The sequence below is a fragment of the Microcaecilia unicolor genome, chromosome 4 (genome assembly GCF_901765095.1).
Source record: "Microcaecilia unicolor chromosome 4, aMicUni1.1, whole genome shotgun sequence".
Lineage (NCBI taxonomy): Eukaryota > Metazoa > Chordata > Amphibia > Gymnophiona > Siphonopidae > Microcaecilia > Microcaecilia unicolor.
The window spans coordinates 146,926,712-146,951,328 of NC_044034.1; the positions used below are offsets into that span (position 1 = coordinate 146,926,712).

General features: G+C 43.6%; 1 protein-coding gene across 5 annotated transcripts in view; it reads right to left on the minus strand.

Moving 5' to 3' along the window:
* Positions 1-24,617, minus strand: part of ANO5 (anoctamin 5) — a 121,223-nt gene that overhangs the window by 79,191 nt on the left and 17,415 nt on the right. For 4 of the 5 annotated variants that reach the window (XM_030200708.1, XM_030200706.1, XM_030200705.1 and 1 more), the window contains exons 2-3: positions 8,619-8,663; positions 4,052-4,122 (exon numbers count right to left, since the gene is read on the minus strand). In XM_030200708.1, the coding sequence (XP_030056568.1) occupies positions 4,052-4,122; positions 8,619-8,663 (116 nt within the window). The remainder of the gene's footprint in view (positions 1-4,051; positions 4,123-8,618; positions 8,664-24,617) is intronic. The other variant, XM_030200707.1, reaches the window with a different exon arrangement.

Below are 24,617 nucleotides of genomic sequence, written 5' to 3' on the forward strand. Positions count from 1 at the left end.
ATGGTCCAATATTGTGAAATGGAATACAAATTTGCATTAAGAACTTACATTCCACCAAGGAGAGCCTTCCATATGGGCATATCTCCAGATGGAGCATGCCCAAAGTGCGGGACGCAGGGCGCGACACTAGGGCACATGTTCTGGACTTGCTCGAAAATACAAAGATTTTGGACCAGAGTAATACAAATGACATCCAGTATGTGGGGCGCCACATGGAAGAAAGGGCCGCTGTTGCTGTTCGGAAGGCCAAGGATAGTTCAACCAACTACAGCAGGCTTCAAGGGATTTACTTGTAGAGCTGTACTGGCAGCGAAAAAACTTATTCTCACAGAGTGGATTACAAACAAAGAACCGACTCTGCAGAAGTGGCGTGAGTTGTTAATGGATTACATGAAATTCGAAAAGAGATTAGCAGATTATAGAGGAGAACGGAGATTCACAGACAAAGACTTTTATAGACTATGGACCCCATTTTGGCAATCAATACCCCCAGGGGGTAGAGGACATATTTTAAATATGTGAGAAATGGTCAATGTTACAATCAAGCAGAATAGTCTTTATTTAAAAGGGACGAGGGTGGGAGATGGGAGGAGGGGAGGGGGGATGGAGATGGGGATAGAGAGGATGGAAGGGGGGTTAAGATTTAAAGAGTTAAATTTAAAGTTTGTGACAACACAGAATATTGTACTAAGGCTGGGAAGGGGTAAATTTCCCTAGCCAGACCTGTGTATAACTTAGAGAATAGATTTGCATTGGAGAGAGAGAAGATTTTTGTTAAATGTTTTATTGTAACCATATGCAAAATAATAAACAAATTTTGAAATAAAAAAAAATCTTGAATTGATAATAAATGTGACTGTTGGGCAAACTGGACAGACCGTTCAGTTCTTTATCTGACGTCACTTAACGCTGGACTCTAAAGGGTTTTAAGGGATACTGTTTCATCTCATTATTTGCAGGTCTGGCCTATTTTTAGTTCCACAGACTGTACTGTTGTTGTTGTATAGTTCTAGGGCCCTGAAGGAAAAAGGCACTTACCAGCTTAACCCGTGCACTGCCTGCCTGCCGCCGAGAGACCCGCTCTGTCTCGTCGGCAATCATTTAAGCAGTGCACGGAGGCTGCCCACTGAGGTCCCACCCACTTCCGGTCTCCCCGCCAATGCCGCTGAGGGTCTCCCTTCCTCGTCACCTGGGAAAGCGGGGAAGCCGGAAGCGGAAGGGCGATTCAGGCCAGGGGCCAACACGAGGCAGCCGCCATGTTAGGTTCGGCTGCTCCGTATTTGCGTCGCTGCCCTCCTTTTACCAGCTTTTTTTTGCTGTTGACCTCAGAAATCCAGAAAGTCAAACGAATTTATTTGGATTTTTTTTAGTGGCTTTACTTTATTTTCTCCCATACATTCAAGGTGAATATGTTTATGTTTATTTATGTCTGACTAGCCGTTAAGCCCGTTAAAACGGGCAAGATTTCCAGCTACCCTCGTCACCGCCGCTCCCTCCCCCCTCTGTGCCGGGCCCCCTGCACTGACCTGACAGCGCCTCTCACCTCCGTGTGAAAGCGTTGCAGGCAGCAGCAGATCGCTCTGCTGCTGCCTGCAGCGCTTCCACACGGAGGTGAGAGGCGCTGTCAGGTCAGTGCAGGGGGCCCAATACGGAGGGGGGCGGGGGCGGCGGCGGGGATGGGGGGAGGGTGGAGGTTGGTGCACGCGATGTTCGTTTCCAGGCTCCAGCGGCAGCGGCCGACAGTCCGACTCCGTTTCCCTCTCTGTTCCGCCCTCTGACATCATCATGTCTTGACGCGAGGGCGGAACAGAGAGGGAAGTCTCTACTGCGCATTTGCAGGTGAGTCGATCACTTGCCATTTATATGTTTGATGACTCGCCTTTTTTACCATATAAAATCAAGGTGATGTACAACAATTAAATACACAACTAACTCAGCCAGAAAGGAACTCCATTAGGCATAAAACAATACAACAATCACACAAGAAACACACACGTCAATCTCAACCACAACACTAAGTCCTAAAGAGATGCTACTATAATTATTAATCTCTACATAGACATATTAGGTTCCTGCAGTAGTATAAATTAGACCTTGAGAATGAGACACACTTAAAGGTGAATTATGAACATAATGCGGGATGGAGCTTTTAGTCTTAGGAACAGTTCAGCAAATTGAGTTTAATTCTCTAGGATTCTCTAACCTTCAGAAATTCAACACCGAGACAGAAGTGAGAGAACAGTGTCATACAGTAGACCATAAACCTCACAGAACAGCCTACAGTCCGGGACAGCAATCCATCCCCTAAACTGGCTGATACTAGAACGCTATGAGCGCCGTTATACACAGCTACACATCACATTCATCAACTTTCAATACATTTTCAGATCAAAATACAATTAATTAAGCCTTCACTGAGTCTTAATTGCAAAACTCCAGAGAAAGGCACATTTTAACTAATGCAATATGCAGTAAGCAGTTACCGGGTGAATTAGCATATGACCATGTTAACCATTACTGTACACTAATTTGTGTGCTAGCTGCACCTCCTTTTATGGGGTGGGGAATGGTTGTGGACTGCACCTAGCAATTAGCAGAGGGTAACTTATTGCACTTGGGGAACCTTTTACAGAGCAGCGGTAAGCCCAATGCGGACTTACCGCTCGCTCTTCCAGGATTACCACAAGCCCAATGTGGCCGCTGGCGGTAGTCCCGCCCTGAGCTCGCGCCATTTCTGCGGGAAAAAGAAAATCTCCGGAATTGTCTTGCGTGGTGATAACCCGGCTATAATTGGGCATCACTGCGCACTCGGCTGTAATCGGTCATCACCGCGCACTGCCCAGTTACCGCCGGGTTAGCGCAGGAGTCCTTATCGCCACTTCAATGGGTGTTGGGACAAGCTCCCCGGGTGGCCATTTTTTTTTGGGGGGGGGGCTTTTACCGGCTGCAGAAAAAATGGCTCTGACGCGGGAAAAATGGCCCCCCACCACTAGTGCAGGATCCTTTTCCCGCAGCTTGGTAAAAAGACCCCATTAATTGTTAATGCACTTACAACACCGTAAAGGGTTTTTTTTTTTTGTGCAGTAACTGCATAGAAAGATGCTGGGATTCCTAGCACACAAGACTGTGATAAGTGCAAAACTTTTACCACACAACAACAAATGTTTGCTGTTTGGCATTTTCTTCAAGAGATGATCAAGAAAGGTAAAATGTTACAGTTCAGAAAATTCCTTTTCCATATTCAGTGTACCATATCTGCCATACGCAATACTGTACATAAAAACAACTGCACACCACACAAGTCTGGTAAGAACTGGGAACATATTACATCTTGAATATTTCGCTGCTTGCTGGATAAGCCAGACAGATGGCTCCAAGATCAAAGCTAGGTGCCTTCTGCATCAAAAGAAGGGGCTCAGTTTCCAGAGGCTCCAGGAACAATTATAAAAATCTATGCAAATTACATGACAGTTGGCAATGCAGTCTTTAAAGTGATAGGTCAGTGCTCATAAACCCTGACCAAGTAATGTTAATATCCTGCTAAATCCAAGGCCGTGGTTTGGCTCGAAAACACCAGATAAAGGCAGAAGCTTAATTTTCAGCCACACAGAGAAGAAGGTGCATTTGAAATTGTCTAGAGCAGAGGATCTCAATGTAGTCCTCGGGACACACCAAGCCAATCTGGTTTTCAAGAAACCCACAACAAATATGCATGAGACAGATTTGCATACAATAGAGGCAGTGAATGCACAATTATCTCATGCATATTCACTGTGGGTATCTTGAAAACCTGACTGGCTTAGTGTGTCCTTAGTCTAGGAATGCCATGCTCTTAGTGCCAAATCTATAACGGCATCTTGACGCCAAGATTCCATTACAGAATGCTAGCAATCGGGCTACCTACGAAGAGCCACTATGATCTCCTCACCATCTCAGAAACATCTGCATCAGCTCTTCTCTGATTCACACCACTGAGCACCATGCGGATCGCCGAACTATTAGTGAAATCCCATGAATAGGCTTGTTTCTCACCTATCAGGTTGCATCTTACCTCAGAGTTCCCCGGAAGCTCTGAATCAGGATTTGAATTATTTTCAAAGAGGGGTCCATTGCTGTCCTCCCCTAGAAGAGCAAAACAGCCACATCAGATATCAAATGCAATAATTTGTCTATGGGAATAAAGGATTTTTTTTGGGAAACGTCCAGGCTGAAGACGTGGGAAAATGCATCGGCAAGCCAGAGAGAGAGGCTTGAACTGTAGTTTCTGGAGATCCCCTGAACACACAGGTTGTAATATTACTGTCATCCTCACAGTTGCTTCCTCACTCCTTGTTAGTAAAGAATGTACACAAAAGCAAAGAAATGCTTACAGTGGTAACTTCTGAAAACTGCATTGGTAGCTGCAAAGTGTTAGGGCATCCTCCCCCCTTCCCCCCCATTCTGATAATCGCCAAAGGGAAATCGTACCCACAGACATTTTTACCTCCTCATTTACCAGCCAAAAGAATAAATGTACTTGAAAAAGTCAAATACTGTGTTCTGCTGCCTTCCTGTGCTAACCCAGCTCCACAAATGCCTCCACCCAGCGTGGGTGCAAATGCCCAGGTGGTGCTACCATGCATGCAGTTTTGCCCACATACAGAGGAGACAAGTTCAAAATGCTCATTTCCAGGGTAAACACTGTTGACCGCAAAGTGAATATGCCAGGTATAACCACAAACACACTGCAAAAGAGACAATAATGGAGCAGTCCAGCTGGTTTCCATTCATGGACTGGGGAAACCGCAAATCAGACTGGTAAGACCTGGAGATGGTGAAGAGGTAGACACAGCATCTACACAAACTACATGGAAAAGAATAATTAAAACAACAGGAATCGGTAAAGCAGCAGCAATTAATACAGAGGTCAAATATTTAGAAAAGGCTGGGTCTCTAAATTCAGCTACTTAAGTTTGGCATCTATTTTCAGGCAAACTTTTCAGCTGAAAATTCACCTGGATTTAAGAGCACCTAAAAGGTAGGCCTGCTATTGTTTTGTTTACATTTAAGATCCTGAGGTATTAGCTAGCAATCCCCCCCACCATAACTCCATCCTCAAAGCCCCCCCCCCCCACCCCACCTACTGTTTAGCTCACTAAAAATAGAAGCTTAGTGAAACTAGGATCCTAAATTTAGGTAAATTTCACGAGTCACTTTAGGCCCTGCGGGGAAATTCTATAACAGGTACCTAGATGCAGCGTGCTGAGCGCTAATTCTAAATAGCATCTGGGGTCCAAGATTCTGTTATAAAATACTAGCGTAAGTTGTCATCAATGTGCCTACATTTTAGGATCCACCCACTTTCAACCTGTCAATAGAAGGTGTAAGTGCGTGTGCCTAAATGCGGAACTTTAGCGTCTAACTTACCATGTTCTCTAAGTTTTACGAGTACAATCATGTGAAAACAACAGTCTCCACTGGGGTCAAGTTTATTTCAGTGATGACAAGGTTACAACTACAATCGTTGAAATACTGTGTCTGCACTAGTCTGTAAATGATGTGGACAAATCTTTGATACATAAATGAAAGGGAGTGCTCATAGGGGAGGAGTACATGTGGCCCCGCCCATTCTCTTCCCCTATGAGCACTCCCTTTCATTTATGCACCAAAGATTTGTCCACATCATTTACAGACTAGTGCAGAGCACTTGTCTAGCACTAAACCGTGTAAATACTAGTATTATATAAATTCAAGCATGAAAATGACACTTTAGATTAGGCCCCAAGTTGTAGAATTTGGGAGGGGGAGGAGGGAGCCTTCTTCAAAAATCATCCTGATGGCTTTAACTGCCTGGATTTTGTTTCAGTTGTTTTTGTGGTCTTGCTGGCTCCATACAAGATGGCTGCTTGTTTAATTCCTAGTCCAGACACAGTTATTTCAAGGATTGTAGTTGTAACCTTGTCATCACTGAAATAAACTTGACCCCCAGTGAAGACTGTTGTTTTCACAAGATACAACGCCCTGTAATGCTTTTTCACTGATAGAATCTGATCAGTCTGGGCAGGAAGCCCTCCTGCTGGATCTTTTTACTGGCTCTTATTTTACCAAAATAAGATGATCCATAGCTACTGACATTTTTGTGAGGTCCAGTTTTGCTTGGCCACCAGCCAACTCTGTAAAGCAGCTTGTGGAAAGCTAAATTAGCAGCTGATTAGGTAGAAACTGTTGCCTGAAGTATCTTTTGGACCAGCAGAGTTTACAGGACCTCCTGATAATGAAAAACTCCTGTTGTGTGCATTCTGAACTCAGGAGAAGTGTTTCCTTCCATAATTGCTCTATGGATGTCAGACTCTGTTTAAAACAGCCTGGTCTTGTGGGCTGAACTTTGGCTAACTCACAGCTTTCTTTGTGTAAGTGTCAAATGGTCAGATAACATTTTTAAAAAGTCTTTTTAAGCATCTGGAAAAAAATGTGTTGCCCTGGGAAACCAGAAGATCACCCAACCCGCCCACAGGAAATGTATACACACCGCAAAGTATAACAGAGTCTGAAATGTGTTTATGCAGAGATTGTAACTACATAAGACAACACATACACTAAAAACGGGACGCTACAATGGTGAAAGCACAAAGACGTCACATCGCCGTTTCCCTTTGCCCTCAAAGCATTACAAATCCAGAGCATTCACTGTTTACATTCTTTTTAGTGGCAGTTTTCAACTACCAAAACTCTATGCATTAGCCTAGACTATTCCACATTTCTCCCCTGCAAAACATGAACAAATGGGGACCGATATTCAGCCAGCAGGGGGGGCAGCGCTTTCGCTGTCCGCCGCCGGTGTTAAACCCAGATATTCAGTGCCGGGCTGTTTCTGGTGACTGGCACTGAAGATTCGGGGGGGGGGGGGGGGGGGGTTAACAGCTAAAACGTTAACCATCACTAACCAGTTAACTTTTTAGCGGTTGAAATTAGTCCACATAAATAGAAGGCCTATTCATCACTATGTCACGTGATATAACCAGTTAGTGGCTAGGTATTTAGCGGGAGATAACCGATTATCTCCCACTGAATTTCTGCAGTTAGCTGCCAATATGCTACTTAACCAGTCAGCAGCTGTGTCTGGCCAGTTAAATACCTTTGAATATCGGGGGAGAGGGGGGGAATACTGTCTTCTCCAAGTGTCCTCTCACGTCATTAGCAAAACTGATTAAATGGATTTTTCATGTTCCCATACATATGAATGAAACAGGATGATAAAGGAATCTTTCTCTTCCATTGGTTACATCCTTTTTAATATGGACCCTCCTAGATGCTGCATTAGGAGAGGTGCAAAAGCAAATTTGAGTACATCAATAAACCTCAATTTGATGGACAAGCAGTGCCTGCCCCACGACCCTCTGACTGGTCACAGCTCAGACAATTCTGGAGTTTGTACACTTGATTTGCAAAGGAATAAATGTTTCCAAGCAGACAAGAGAAAATCAAGAGACAACAGGCTGTACGTCCCATGCTGGAGATGCTGCAGTCTCGGTACTGGGCCACTTGACGGATTCTCAGGAGATCAAATCATAAGGATTCCTTTGCTGTCTCCAGCCCCCCACCCCACCCAGTTTCTACCTCCATTAGCGTCATTTGGGTTATTTTATGAACATTTCTTTCACCATTTTATTTAGCTCCTAAATAATGCTCTGAACCCCCACAGAAGTACTCTAGTATTTGAAATATGAAATGAAAGATCATCTTGTAACCTCACAAAAATGCACCAAAAATGCTCAGGGTGCAACATGGTTGCTGTATAGAAAAGTGAACGTTAAAAGTATCGCTTCTGTACTGTATTGAAGAAAGAACTCTTTTATTCCTGCACTATGACTTCTGGGAAAAATCCTTAAAAAGGGGCAGGACTCCAGTGCTAAATCTGCTTTGTAAGCCTGAAGCCTCAAGGTTACAGCATGCTCAGGCCAGAAACAAGGTTTTTGTACATCTCTTAGGAGGAAAAATGCATTAAGACCCAGTTTATTTCTTTAAGGAGCTGGCATCACTGCAAGATGCTCAGGAGCATTACATCACACTCTGGTTAATTTCCACTGGGCTGTCACTTTATCAGATGAAAAGTGTTTCAGAAAGGAGACATTTCTCAAGTACAATATATTGGAATCCACAAAAGACTGACCGGACAAACTTGGCTAGAGTAAGGGAAATGACCCATTGGGAAGTCTCTTTCTGAAACTGGCCTCATTCAGAAAAATCAGGCCAGTCTCTCTTACTTCAACTAGAAGCAGAAAAAAGGCCAGTGAGCCTGTGACTTCTCCCCTTCTCTGGGAGGGCACCAGTCTAAAAGCCTCACAGTCTGGGACATGGTGACAAGCAGTGTTAGAGGGGAAAGGCTGGAAGGATATCCTCTCTTCTTCAGGACCACGTTAGAAATGAATCAGCACCCAAGCCGTTCCCAAGGAAATTGCAAGTTTTCCTGAGTAGCAAGTCACAAGGACCCTAGCAAGCAGTTCATGTGAAAAATGCAGCATCTCTAACATGGTAACATGGTCTGATTATTATCCATCTGGAACAGAGACAGCACATCACTTCACCCTGAGACAGACAAGTGAGACACACAGGACATGGAGAGACGGGTAGTACAGTACCTGCAGACCTGGAGTGCGTGAAGCCGGTGAGAATTGCAATATCATCTTTAGGGGAAAAGAGAGGGAATTAAGACTCAGCAAATGTAACCTGGCTTTTTAACACTAAGACACTGGTTTCTGCATACATTCGAAACAATTTAACTGGGCAGGGGAGGCTTTTGACTGGTAAATCACTTGTGTAGGTTAATCTGCCGAGATTCAGCTGCATTTAACCGGTTCGTGTCGCTGAATATTAACACAAACCATTAAAGCCATAGCTGGCTATTTTGTGGGCAGCCTGGCGGCGGACTCCACTTATGCAGTTAAGAGCCAATATTCTGTTAAGTTAACCGGACAAATTGAACCGTATAAAACTCAGTTCTATTTGTGTCCAATTTCACTTAGGCTGTTACATGCTGAATATCTCACTTAAGGGCGGAAGGGATAGCCGGCCACACATAATCAGACATTCAATGTTCGTACTCAGACATTGCCCAGCATTGATAACCAGAACACCACCACAGACCAAAAAAAGAAAAGGCTGCGAGCTGAATATTTATCCCAGAATCATTTCAAAAGGCACCTTCTGAAAGAATAATGACATTTCTTCCTTTAAATACTTCTTGTCCAGGGTGAACTGGGGTAATGCGATAACTCAGAACAAATATGTGGGTATATAAAATACTGCAATGAAATTTCTAGCACTGTTGCATTTAAAGTTAATATAACTAGCTGGAAAGACGGAGTATGTCTCCTACACTGTAATACTGCTAATTCTTGCGCCGCAAACTGTCAATGGTGCAACAGCAGAGCTGATAGACTGACTTGGAGAATGTCTGGGTATACAGTGTGCTTTATCTCGCAGACCATCTCAAGCCATTTCCACCCTTGAGTATCTGCAGTGTTGGATACAGTGTCCACCTTTCCAATCCGTTTACCACTATCTCTTTCAAATACACAGTCCAGAGCCAAATCAAACCCAGCAACAATGCACAGCATATTAGAATGGGAAAAGTAAAAACACCAGAATTTGTGCATCAGTCTGATAAAGTCATGCTCCTCCCATTTTCAGAGATCTTGCACATACACACGAAAGTGGAGGTCATGACATAAGTGAGGGCCTGCTCCATGTTACTAAACCAGCAGACATCGGCATTAAACCCTTCCAGGTTTCATCCCATTCCATTTTCAGAGCATTATTTTGTCCCTAGATAGACAATCTCAATCCTTTTTGTATAATTCTTCCATTAGGCCGGAAGCAATAGTGCTCAGTAGAACAAAGACTCTCTGGGCCAAAATGAGAAAAAGCACATCTTTTTACCAGAATGAGTCTGACCAGTGTAAACACTGAAACAGCAATTAAGAGATTCAAGCGGAGAAAAATTTCAAACCCTAACGTACAGCAGGAGGCACAGGAAGTGCCAAGAGTTTGTCAATACTCTCCAATCAATGCCTGTCTGTTCGGTCCTTAACACAATAAAAAGCATGGGAGAGTACAAGATTAAATTCTTGTCAAGTCTAGTCAAAGTTATTTTTAGTGAGACCCAATGCAATGACGTGCAATTATGGTATTATTACATGCTGACACCACAGCGCATGCTATTACATTGGGCTAACAGTAATAATGGCTAATAAAGACCAATTGGCCCATCAACCTTTATTCTTCCCTGCAATGATATAACCAACAGCTTAATACAGAATGCAACCAGATGTAGGATATCATGTCTTAACCAATCAGGATTTACTCCTTCCTCATTAATTCTTTAACACTCAAGGCAGATAAACATGAACTGTGGGGATATTCAGATAACCGCTAATATTCAGTGGGAGATAACTGACTATATCATGCGTTATAGCTGGCTATCCACGAATATTCAAGCACTGGATGACCAAGTTTAGTGGCCAAATCAGACCCCGCCTAAATAGCAGTCCTGTCTTAGGCCACTATAAACTTAACTGGCCAGCAGTGAATATTCACTTAGGGCCCTGTTTACTAAGGTGCATTAGTGTTTTTAGCGCGCCTACACTTAGCATGCACGCTAATCATGTAGGCGCCTAGAGGGATATTGTAGGGGCGTACCTGGTTAACGAGCATTAAAAATGTTAATGCACTTACAATGCTGCTTAGTAAACAGGGCCTTAGATGGTTACGTTTGAGCCAACCCCCCCAAAAAAAAACAGATATTCAATGCCGGTCACTGGAAACGGCCAAGTAATGAATGCTCGGGGTCACCGCCAATCACGGATTTCTGCAGGCTGCTTCCACAATCTGAATATTGGGCTCAAAGATCTTATACTAAATTCAACACACAGCACCCCTGATCCCAGAAACAGAGAAAAATGTAGACAAATAAAGACCATATGGCCTATCCAATCTGACCATCCATGCCATTTACTCTTCCTATCACTCCCTCAGAGATCCTACATAGAACTCTTGAATTCGGATACTGTTTTCGTCTCCACTGCTTCTACCAGGGGCCATTCTATGAATTCACCACCCTTTCCATGAAGAAGTATTTCCTCAAGTGACTTCTCAGTCTGTCCCTTTTTAACTTCATCCTATGCCCCCCTCGCTCCAGAGCTTCCTTTCAGTTGAAAGAGACTCGCTTTTTGTGCATTTACGTCATGGAGATATGATAGAGACATTTCAATTTCCCCTCTCCCATGCCAACACTACAGTGAATGTCCTGTTATTTACAATGACTGGGAAACAACAAGGGAATATTTAATTTTAGGATTAATTCTGTAACAGGGCACCTTATAAGATACTAGGGTAACCATTTATCCATATGCTAAATTGTGCTAAAAGTACAACATTGAAATGTGGCATATTAGCTTAGCTCAATATATATCTGTATATGGTAGGTGTGAGCACTTATGCCAGCCAAACAGCTGGAGTGTTAGTACATAACTGAAGAAATACAGGCCATATCTCATAGTATTGTTTAAGCTACACACATAGGTGTGAGTCCCACCCATGCTTGCCAAGACTTTGCCTATGAGTTCACCGATCTGTCAGATACAGGCTATGCAAGATACGCACGTATTTACAGGACAGCTTAGGCAGAATTCTGGCATTTACATGCATTTCTGAAAACATGCACGTGTATATTCTATTATTCTAATCATGTATGTGCTTATCTGGTGCATAAATGTTACTCCCAATTCAGAGACACTGTCCAGATAGTACAGCGGGGATCTGTAAGGATATTCAGAGGAACTATCCGGATTGCAGATACTGTCATCTGGATAAGTGCTTTTGAATATTGACCCATTAGTCTCCAACTTATGCAAATGTATCTCATGTATATTCAATGCAAACAATTTTCATACAAAATGTGTGTGTATAGATAGATATACTTACTGTACATACACACTGTATACACACACATTTGTCACACACTGGTAAAGTGATCCTGTCACAGGTTAACGATTCATGATACAATGGAGCCGAGAAAGATGACAAATCTTTAAAAGCAAAGAAAATCAATATTGTTTGTTCTATGGCAAAAAAGTGAAAGCTTGCACCCCTCGAATGAAGCGGCCATTGTTACATCTGCCAACAGTTAATAAGCAGTGCATTCAGAACCGGGAGACCCAGCATATGCAAGAAGGACAAACAGAGCCTACCATGCCAAAAGGCAGAACCAGAGATTATAGGGCAGGAGTCCTTAGAAACAGTTTCATCAGCATAAAATGGTATTTTACACCGCGCAGTCTGGCAAGCACATAATCTCATTTGAAGGAGGGATGTCTCAGCACAACTTTTATGATGCCAACATTAAATTATCGTAGTCTGCCAATGTGGCTACTAGCCCTTGAACTTTAATTTCAGTTTCTTATAACACACTGTGTCCTGACAAGTCCAGAGCAGATATCACAAATGAATGCAATCATTGCTGGCAAACTTCCAAACTAAGGTAGCAAAAATTAAGCCTTTCTCTAGTCATTTTGAGGGTGTGTAGCCTGATTAACAGTATGGATGGGATATTCTGTATTAATTACATTTTCATCTCATTTTCATGCCACACTACTCCAAGAAGAACTCACAGTAATTTAAAGCATAATAGAAAAATTCAAACATAAAATAACAAATACTCTCAAATACATGAAAATCCTAGATTCAGACCTGCTTTGTTATAACAAATAGAGATTCTGCTCTCCAGTGTGGACTTGTTCCTTTTTGACAATCTATCCAGGTTTGTTAAGGGATGAAAAAGTGCTGCACAGTTTCTTCTACATTTTGTTCTATTAATGTAGGACAAATTTTGTTTTTACAATCTAAAGCATTGACCATCTGAGGAACACAGTTGAAAGAATGATTGACTGATCCAGGTAGAAATCAAGGACTCTTTTAGGAAAGATGTTTAGATGTGTAATGCAAAACTATCCTCTTAGTGAAGAACTTTGTGTACCGCTGGCAGTTAGGGTACTAGTACGGGTTGCTTTTCAATTCTGCATCTTCATCCCTGCCCATCATTCTTTATCTATTTCCCATGATGAGACATGTTGACAAAGTCACAAACTGAGTCCTCACTCTGTAGAACCTGTGAGTCACAGAAAAACAGCACGTTCACCCACTGGGCCTGACTTTTATACAGGAGCAAGGACCCGGATCAGAGAGCAAAAGAAAGAGCCACGGTGAAGAACCACCCTCAAAGCAGCATGGAGGACTCAACTGTACATCACCCTGTCCTCCAACACAAAGCCTTAAGACAGGAGAGGGGACCCAGACTCCAACTCTTTCCCCCTCTAAAAACCAGTGCACTTTTCCTAGTGAAAAAGGTGCCAGTACTCAAATGCTAGGCCACCCTTCAGGGGTGGGGGTAATCACTGAGGGACCTTCCCCACAATAGCCAGGCCCCCTGCAACCAGTCACAGAACCTATGACAAGGCAGAATTGGTGTGTAGAGCCTGAGCTCTTTCATTAAAACTTGGGGACCATGGGTCAATTTTAGCAGCCAATGGAAAAGGTGCCAGTACTCGGTACCCCCAAGTACCCCCTCAAAAAAAGCCCTGCTAAAAACCCTGCTCTATAGAGTTGCATCTACACTGCATGACACTTTGTAGTAAAAGAAACAAACTATATAAAATGCAGGAAAGGGAACTTCTTAATCAGGAATAAAACTGTACCTGTGAAAGGCTGGGGTGACTTGTAAGGAGGGGTCATGGTTAAACACCATAGTATGGGGAGACTGGATCTCTTTAATGCAGCCTCCCTAACCATGGTGGCTGTGAAGCATACCATGAGATGCACAAGGGGCTTGGATGTTTGGCTTATGCATTGCCCTTGTAAGAAACAAAGCTGAAGGTGACAAGACCTGAAATAACCCAACAGCAGTAATGTGTACTGTGTTAGCCATTATTATCATGTATTTTGGGTATACTTAGGTCAGTTGTTAAGGGCACTGACAGGACATGGGTTGAGAGAACTGGCAAAGAACATGGAGAAAAGAGAGTTGGTGTTAGGGTTGATATCCTCATCTGCCCAAAATAGACAAATCTCAATGGGGCAGGCTCGATGGGCTATTTGGTCTTTGTCCTCCATCATTTCTAATCACTCTAGTACACAGTTATGCTAATTGCCGTGTATTTTTAGTCTGACATTGAGGAGGACCAGTAGTCAGATACCAGCCAGCACTGAATATTCAGGTATAACTTGGGCACTGCCACATATCCAGCTACTGGGCAATACTGAGACGGGTACCCAGATAACTATTTAGTGAAATTGCTCAGTTTCACTAAAAGGAGTGTGCCGGACGTGAGGGGAAGAGACAGCAGGAAAGGCAATGCGGCAGCACCAGAGACCAGCGCTAGACGAAGTCTTCAGCTGGTGAGGGTTGGGGTCCCCGCCAGCCAAGGTATTTGAAGCGGCGGTGCTTCAGCCAAGATGTACAGCGGCAGAGGTGGGCAGAAAGTGGCAGGGTGGCGGAGGGGGGATGACGAGGCGGCGACCAAAATACGCCCCTGCACCTTGAGCTCTGGCCCCCTCCCACCTCGAGGTCTGGCTACGCCCCTATTTAAAAGGAGTGTTATGAAGGTTCTTTTTCCTACATATGTGAAGTAAGATCTTCCCATAAGCTAATGGTGCGGGGCCTTTAGCTGTGCCAAAGTGTGTGTTCAGTTTGAGTCCATGGGACAAATGTTTGATACATCCTCTCTCCTGGGCCTATGGTACAAACACTTATTTAAAAAAAAAAGACATATAGGGCCTAATTTTCTTTGTAAGTCTAAGTGCTTTGAAAATACACCTCCAAGTATGGTTTCTTCTCTCTTTCTCTGAGGTCCAGCAGCTGTTTCTTTTGATATGGTGGTGATAATTCCATGCCACAGGCCAAAATAGACCTTTCCCAGTAGCATTAACTTTTTTTTTTTCTGTTAGCTGTCACGTCAGTGTCTAACGCAATGATGTGGCTCCTGGTTTCTAGTGGTCTGTCAATATTAAGGAGCTATGAGAAGCCCAAGTTTAAAGACATCATTCCCTTTAGGTGTGGTAGAATTTCCTCCTGTAAAATCTGTTTTATCAGGCTTTGGGTGAAAAGGTACAAAAAAAAAAAAGCAGTTTGGTGGTAGGTGGGGTGTTCTAGAGAGCAAATCCAGATATAGCACACACAGGCCTTTAATTTTTTCAGCAGCCTGCCTACAAATTACAGATGGTTTGGTGGTCTGCTCTTCTAAGGAGGCTTTTCCTAGCTATGAATTATGGAAGCTGAGAGGTATAAGCCAATAAGTCTGAAGTCTTTTGGAAAACAAACACACTGCCAGGAAGCATCCCCAGGGCTATCGCAAGTACTGTGAATGGTTTTGTTGAGGGAAAAGTAGCAGTGTATTGCACATAGAAAAAAAAAAGTGTCCTTCATTGCAACTAGAGCTGCAGTTCTGTTTTCTTCTGGTACTACATATCTCTCAGTGAGTTTGTGCCACATGGTGCTGAACTCCCAGATTATTCTTGTGAGAAGAATACAGAGTTTAGGCAGCATGTGTTCAGTCAAGCATATGGAACAGCTGTTCTGGCCCTTTCAAGTGTCTGGACATGGTAGGGGTGATTAACAAACTGAGCAGAGCCAGCTGAGAAGGAATGGTGGAGGCTCAATGACAGGAGAAGCAGATGGGGGGGGGGGGGTAGGAATGTGTACTGAGTTTTGCTAAGGGGGGAATGGGATGGAGGACAGTGAGAGAGAAACAGACTGGGGGGGGGGAGAGAAAGAGAGAGAGAGAGAAAGGAAGCAGGTAAAGAGAAGTTCTGAAGGCATCCTATTGGGTGGACAGGTCACATGATTGGAGGTGATTCCCCTGTGTACCTTTTGCTTCCTCTCTAGGTTGGTAGCATCTTAGGAAAAGGGCATCCCTTGCTCAGGGCACTAGCTTCTTTCATCAATGATGTTCCTGGCTCTCACACAAGAGTTTATTTCTATGCTGTTCAGATAGTGTGAATTGACTACTTGGTCTTTGATTCAAACCGAAATGCAATGAAATTATTTTACCTTATCAACAGAGAAGGCAATGAGGGAATGCTTCACCTCTATTTTTGGAGGCTGGATACATCCTCAGTCTGTGATTTAAAACTGTGGTTCACCTCACTCACAGATGGCAGCATTTACAGTTCCCTCCTCTTTGCCACTCATTATACTTTTGAAATGTCTTCGTGGCATTGTGCACATGGTGAGGGACTGGGATTCAGAGCTGCGCTAGAGCAGCAGGTCAAATACAAGTAAGACTGGCTGGATATGCCATTAGAAGAGGCAACAGCAAACTGGGGAAGTTTTATGACATTTGTGCACCTCGGCTCTTTTTAGATTTTCTATAGCTCTTCGAGTGTTTCTGGTCTAGACCTGGAATCTCTAGAATCCTCATAATTTTGTAAGGTTTGAATATTTGCAAGAAGGCTCAAATTTGCTTTGTGTGAGTGTCCCTTAAGGATTTCTGTTCTTGCTTTTTTTTTTTTCTAGTTTGCATGTATAATGTTACATTGCTAGTCCAATTTTACACACAAGTTCTGCAGTATCATGAACAGACAAGGATCAGATGAGGCCCTAATAGTTAGAGCACCAAGTTGATAACCAGAGAAGCTCAGGTTGTAATCCCACTGCTGCTCCTTGTGATCCTGGGCAAGTCACTTAACCCTCAGTGCCTTAGGCACAAATTTAGATTGCAAGTCCTTAGGGAGAGGGAAATACCTAGTGTAGCTGAATGTAACACACCTCAGGCTGCTACTGAAACGTGTCTGAGCCGTATCCAAAGTTTTGGTGGACTGAGATGCAGGACAGACACCAAATAATTTAAAACTTGCTGTATCCAAAAGTTAACAGGCATGCCAATTTTCCAGTGCCAAAGACCTCATGAATGCAATTATGAAACTTACACATGTGAAAAATGGCAGGGAAAGAAATCAGTGTTGACATAAGGCACCCTAAAGCACTTCCGGTAAGGACGCCTAAAACCACTAGCACATCTCCCTGAGCAATGTGTTAGCTTTTCCCTTATCTACTTTTCTAGTAGCTGGGCTAAGACAGTATATTCACTTATAAATAATCAGCAATGTCACTCAGACTTCCTGAAGTTGCCTAAGGGAACACAGAACCAGGCAGTCGATACGATATTCTGCAAATCCTGTCAGTTTTCATAATCCAGTGAAAAAGCACCCTTCACAGCGATGTGCTCTCACCGGCATAGAAAGAACTCGCTACGGGAAAACAGCAATGTTTTTCTGTTCAAAAAATATAGGATAAGTTAGAAACATGAGGGCAGAACACCCCCACCACCACCACTACCACCCACACACCTCCCCAACACACATCCTAGCAACTAGAATATAAAACACACACAACATACCTCCCCAACACACAACCTAGCAACTAGGACACATACACACACACACCTCCCAATAGAATGTTAGGTATTATTAGGAAAGGAATGGAAAACAAAAATGAGGATGTTATAATGCCTTTGTATCGCTCCATGGTGCGACCACACCTCAAATATTGTGTTCATGTCTGGTTGCCGCATCTCAAAAAAGACATAGTGAAATTAGAAAAGGTGCAGAGAAGGGCGACAAAAATGATAAAGGGGAAGGGACAACTTCCCTATGAGGAAAGGCTAAAGCGGCTAGGGCTCTTCAGCTTGGAGAAAAGGTGGCTGAAGGGAGATATGATAGAGGTCTATAAAATAATGAGTGGAGTTGAACGGGTAGATGTGAAGCGTCTGTTTACGCTTTCCAAAAATACTAGGACTAGGGGGCATGCGATGAAGCTACAATGTAGTAAATTTAAAACGAATCTGAGAAAATATTTCTTCACTCAACGTGTAATTAAACTCTGGAATTCCTTGCCAGAGAATGTGGTAAAGGTGGTTAGCTTAGCAGAGTTTAACAAAGGTTTGGACGGCTTCCTAAAGGAAAAGTCCATAGACTGTTATTAAATGGACTTGGGGAAAATCCACTATTTCTGGGATAAGCAGTATAAAATGTTTTGTACTTTTTTGGGATCTTGCCAGGTACTTGTGACCTGGATTGGCCACTGTTTGAAACAGGATGCTGGGCTTGATGGACCTTTGGTCTTTCCCAGTATGGCACTACTTATGTAATGGCAGAATGAGGGTAAACCCACACCTTGGTGTTAGACTGGTGCCCAGGTTCAGCCACCCACACCATGCACCCTGAAATTCTTCCTAGGTTCCATCACTCAGATTTATCAAGGGCCCCTCACAGTGCAGAGGTCCAGCACAATTACCATATTTGCACCCCTAAAATCAGCCCTGAAGACACCCCTGTACCCCTCTTAATACACACAACCCCCTCTCTCCCCATGAAACACATACACACAAGCTGCTAGAGAGAAACATGCCTTTGGATATGTGTGTAGTCCAAGAGGTTCATCTTCCCAATCTCTGTTGATTAAAAACCTCTTCTCCCATGAGGCCAGTCCTGGGGCAGTTCTATAACCGAGGCACTAATGTTTACATGTACATTACATGCATATTTAGAATACTGGCATATATGCATGTCGATTGCAGCACGCCAACCTAAGCACTATTCCATGTCAAGGTGTGTAACTTGCATAGCTCGTAAATGCAAGAGCAGCGTGCACAGAGGCAGAACATGGACAGGACACAGGCAGAGCTTCCACTTACACGCACAACTTATAGAAAAGAGTAAATTACGCATGTTCCTGCGGCACTTCGACTCTCGCATTTACACCACCTCTAGGACTGGCATAAGCGTGAGCGTCTGAACATCAGGCCCCTGGATACCAAGTTACACTGGTATTCTACACAGGCAAATAGGTGCCACTTTCCTTTGGAGCAGAGGTTCCCCCACCCAGTCCTCAGGACACACTTAACTAGTCAGGTTTTCAGGATACCCATAATGAATATGCATAGGATAAATTTACATACAGTGGAGGTTTTGCATGCAAATGTACCATTGTGGGTATCCTGAAAACCTGATTGGCTAGGTATGTCCTGAGAACTGAGTGGGGGAACCCCTGCTTTAGAGAATAGGCTCCTGCCACACACCTCTTGGTAATTCTATAAAATGTGTGCTAACATTTGCACACTGATTACGTGCACAATCATCATTAGAATAATTGTGTGTGCACATACATGAGTGAATCCCAAAATTCCAACTGTAAATATGCCCATATCTTACACAGTGTGCATCTGACTGGTAGGCGCACACAGAGCTAAAATCTAAGCAGGACTCATTTTTATATGCATAACTTCTAAGTTGCGCACGTATCTCCGACAGTTATAGAATGAATCACCTCCTTGCTGTGATCACCATTTTTAACAGAATAAAATTAACACAATTTGTAGTTAAAACAAATAAAACTGGAATAACTAAACAAGCTCCGAGATCATTCTTTAAGGCTTAATGTACAACACCTTCTAGGAACATGACAATTTATAGTCAAGCATGGCCAACAAACCCAACTCCCAGAGACAGGACACGTCTGTGTGGCAGAGATAACATTACAATGGTGTAATATCATGAACCACATCTGTATTTTAATAAAGCTTGGGACAGAAAATGAAGCTCATTGGATGTGCATCTTTCTTACCAAGAAACAATGCATCTCTGAACTAAGAAAGGGCCTTATTTGGCTGCTCTGCAGAGCACATGGCTGCTGTAACACAGTGTCATTACACTATCTACAGCGAACCTGCAATATGCTGCAAAGCTAATCACATTAAGGAAACGGATCCTCCCTTGTTCCATGGTCCTTCCTCTTTTGCTGTTCTCGACCTCTGGCATGGCTTTTGTAACAGAGAGACAATGACTGACTGACAGATAAAGACCATATGGCCTATCCAGTCTGCCTGTCCATACCATCTACCATCTCTTCCCCTCCCATGCTTGTCCCAAACTTTTCTGAAGTTCAGAATGACTGTTAGAAGAAGCATACATCACATTTGGCCATTTCCAGATTGGTATAACTAAGGCTTCTTTTCTTAGAATAAGTCCTCTGGCTCAGACGGAAAGTGCTGAGCACTGAAGTACAGGTCCCAGATTCAATGCCTGAGTTAGATTTTCTGCTCCTCGGGTCAGTTCCAGATGGGCTTGTTGCAGAGGCAACACTCACAGCCACCCAGCAGAGTCACTGCTCCAGGGTAACACATTGGGAGGGCAATTCTATAAAGGGGCATCTATATTTAGACACCTACCCCCTAAATCTGTAAAAGTTACAAAAATTGCATGTGCAATTTAATTAAATAACAAGTTAATTAGTGCAAATAATTGGCTTTTAACAAGCAATTTTTGGCACTAATTTAATTGAACTTTAAGTACATAAATTTAGGCAAGGGATCCGCTCCTAAACTTTACATGCAATTTGAAAAAGGGGGCACGGAAATGGGAGGGTAATGGGCTGAATGGGGGTGTTATACGCGTGGGGATACCGGCCTAATATAGGCGCATACATTTGCACCACATTTCAGTTGGCCGCATCTAAAGTAAGGTGCAATTCCCGGACATAAGTGTTATGCTATAAATCAAGTCTAACTTTAGAATAGTGTTTTTTGGGGGCTGATTTTTTTGGCACCATAAATAGAATCTCACCCCTAGTAGGCAACCTATGTGAAGTCTATTCTCTAAAGGAATTTAGGTCCATTACCGGGTACATAGTTGTATAAGTGGTTAGGGGTGAGCACAAAGGAGCCAACTTTTCAAAATTATTGGGGGGGGGGGTGGTGATAAGCCCAGTGAAAATAATCCTTCCCTGGACACGTACAAGGAATTTTCTCAATATTGGGGGTGCTCAAGCACCCACAGCGTCGGCTCCTATGCATGAACACTTACTCCAGCAAATACTCACATCTAGATTCAGGAGATATGTACATAAACTACAGTATTTTATAAGTTACATACCTATGTGCAAGCTTCACCCATTTATGCACATAAGTGTTCACACACATTAAAGCCAGAATTCTGGTCATGTACTTGCACAATTGGTGCTTAAATGTTGGCGTTGACTTTGGAATTCACCCCCACCAGCTAGATTTAGCACGCATGATTGCAGGCCTACAAAAAGGTGCAGGGTCCTGGCTCATGACTGTCACTCACAGAAGCACACTAGGTGGGCAGGGGTGGGGAAAGGTCTTGGGTAGGTAAGAATGAAATCTCCTAGTGCCAGATCCAAGCCCAGGTTCCATGACAGATGAAAAGACACAAAAGCAGAACCAACAGTGATGACAGACCCTCTGCTTCACTGCACAAGAACAGAGCTTAGCTGTTAATCAAAGGGACTGAGAAGACTTTCTGGAAATAATATACATTTCAAAAATCCGCTGACTGCCACAGCTGAATACAGGCCCTCCTGGTTTTTTCATCTGTGCCCAGCAACAATGTTAATAATGAATTCCAACATCTAGCACAGCGGTTCCCAAACTGTGTGCCGCAGCACCCTGGCATGCCACAGCGAACTCTCAGGGGTGCCGTGACAAATCCTGACCTCCCTCCCGCCGCCCACAATCCAGCATCACTCCCTACTTTCCCCTCCCACAGGTCCGGAATCTGCCGCTTCCTCCTTCTTCCCCCGCCACTGCTGCAGTGCTTGCAGCTTACATTTTTGGGCTGTCTGCGATTCATACAGGCACTGAGGGACTTTGTCACGTCTGGCCCTAGCAACAGAAAGTTGCATCAGAGAGGGCTGGACAAGACATAGGGAAAGCCCCGGATTGCCTGTGTGAATCGCAGACAGCCCGAAAATGTAAGCTGCAAGAACTGCAGCAGCGGTGGGGGAAGGAGAAGGAAGCAGCAGCGAATCTGGACCTGCAGGAAGGAAGGTATTGAACGATGCTGGATTTGGGTAAGGCAGAGGTGTGCTGGACTTATGGGAGGAGGAGGGCTGCAGGGAATGGTGTGCTGGACTTTCTGGGAAGAGAGGGCTACAGAGAAGGGAGAAGTGTGCTGGACTTCCTGGGAAGAGAGGGCTGCAGGGAATGGAGAGGTGTGCTGGAGTGAGAGGAGGGGGCTGCAGGGAAAGGGAGACCTATGTGGTGGGGGGAAGGGAGACCTATATGGCAGGAGGGTGTGTGGATCTATGTGTGCGGGGGGGGGGGAGAGGAAATTGCTCGAATACTTAGGGTGCCATGAACCAAAAACGTTTGGGAGCCACTGATCTAGCATAAACCTGATGTGTGAGAGACAGACCTTGGTTATTCACTTCAGACCTTACTCACAGCACAACAATGGGCTGGCATTCAAAAGGGTAATTTGTTACTCAGCACACAGAGCAGAACGATCCAACTTGGACAGACCAACACTGCAATACTCTTTGTTGAAAAATGCATTACTTAAAATAACCAGTATGGAATTTCTGTTGATGTTTCTGCATTTCACTGGCCTTTCCTTTGTAAAAGAGTGTTCAGGGTTTCTCAGGCTCAGTCACCATCCCTGGATTCTATATATGCTTCACCAGATGTGCATGCAAATTGACTATTTATTTATTTGTTACATTTGTATCCCACATTTTCCCACCTTTTTGCAGGCTCAATGTGACTTACATATTACCGTTAACGGCGTTAGCCGGTTCCGGTCTGAACAAATACAAGGTATGAATGAATACAAGGGGATATTATGATAGATAAGGTACATGTATGGAAGGTACAATTGGGGGGAACTTAGAGGGGGAGCGGGGAGAAAGAGTCAGGTAATGTTCATTACAGTCTTTGGTTATATTGTGTCGCAGGTGTCCAGGTATTTTTTTATGTTGGGTTGGTGGGGGTTTGCTCTTCTGCACAGGACTGTCTTTAGTGCTTGAACCCTTAACTACCAACAGTTGATTATTGAAGTTAACTGGTACCACTTAGGATTTGCACACATCTGGCTGTGCACTATTCTATAAAGCCTGGCACCTAAATCTACTACGGCATAATTCAAAAGGGGGGGGCGTGGCCATGAGCGTGTCAGGGGCATTCCAAAACGGTGTGTGTAGTTACAGAATACTGCCTCAGCGCTCAACTTGGGGCACCAGTATTTACACCAGGTTTCAGCAGGCGTAACTTTGGCGCCTACAGTTAGGTGCCCACCCTTCATTAGCGCTGATTTTTTTTTATAAAATAGCATTAGCGCTGATTTTTTTTTTTTTTTGCTCATTTTGGAGCACCATTTATAAAATTTCCCCTATACTGGAGGGCAGAGCTACAGCTCTCACATGTCAGGAGAATAAACCGGGTATCAAAGCTTTCATCCTCCAAGGACACAAGAAATCCTTCTAAACAGAGCCTCTGTTTCTGTTCAGGGAGGTCTCCTGAACTTGAAAGGACCTGACCAGGAGCTGTAGCCTGATTTAAAGGTGGAGAGCCCAGACGTCAACAGAAGGAACAGAAAATGAATTTGTCTTTCTTGAGTCGTTTCTGAAGCAGGGAAAGTTAAAAGTCAGAAAAATTCTTTTTTTTTTATTTTTCTCGTTTTCTAGCTTTGTTTATGTGTGTGTGGTGTGGGTGGGAGGGTTAACAACCGATGTTTGCAGATTTGTATATTTAGGGGGCAATTTCCAGTCTTCCTGTGCAGTTTGCAGGTCCAGGGAATAAACAAACCCATGAACTTTGCACCAGCTGCGAAACCCTCTCCCCTCCCACCTGCTAGTGCCTTTCACTGTTGGTCAAGGTAAAATAAATAATGCTGTGAACTGCACTGAACAGAGAAGGAATAATTTTCAAAAGGCTTTTTTAGACAGATAAACATGATTTACCTGCACAGAGTTCTGTATAAATTGCCCACCCCTGTCTCCTCGGTATGGTAATACTGCACTGATTATCCCCTAAAAAAAAGTAGAGTTGAGGAGGGGGCAATTAAGATCAGGAAAATTAATAACGAGCCACAAGTGAATGAACTGATGAGTCAAGAAGGAGATTGGGTATCTCCCACTTCAGCCTGGTTCAGCATCTAAGACTTAGTCAAAGCACTTAACAGTGCTCAGAAAGGGCATACAGTCAGGAGTTTACTCTGCAGTTTAAAGTCTGCGAAGCAGCTCTTTCCCCAAAACTACTGCACATTCTCGGAGGAAAGAGAAACTGAAGTTAAATTTGCTGCAAATTTACTGCACAAAAAACAGGACAGATCCTTCAAATCCCTGGCAAAGGTGGAGCCTGATCCTTCAAATACTCTAGGGTAAATCAGCACTAAAACCAGAAATGACACCCAGATCCGGTTCTTATTCATCCAGAGCCTGCTTAGCCCAAGAAAAATGAAGGACACACTTGAGTTACAATTTCTGTCAGTGCCTGAACATCTCTCTTTGTCATTCTTGTCTAAATGCATCTGTCCAGTGCTGCCCTGCTCTGTCTTTATTTTATTTATTTATTTTACAGATTTAACTCCCATCTTTTTCAGTAGTAGCTCAAGGTGAGTCACAATCAGGTACACTAGCAGGGGCATTTTCGAAAGAAGGATGCCCATCTTCTGACACAAATTGGGAGATAGGCGTCCTTCTCTCAGGGTCACCCAAATTGGCATAATCGAAAGCCGATTTTGGGCATCCTCAACTGATTTCCGTCGCGGGAACAACCAAAGTTCACAGG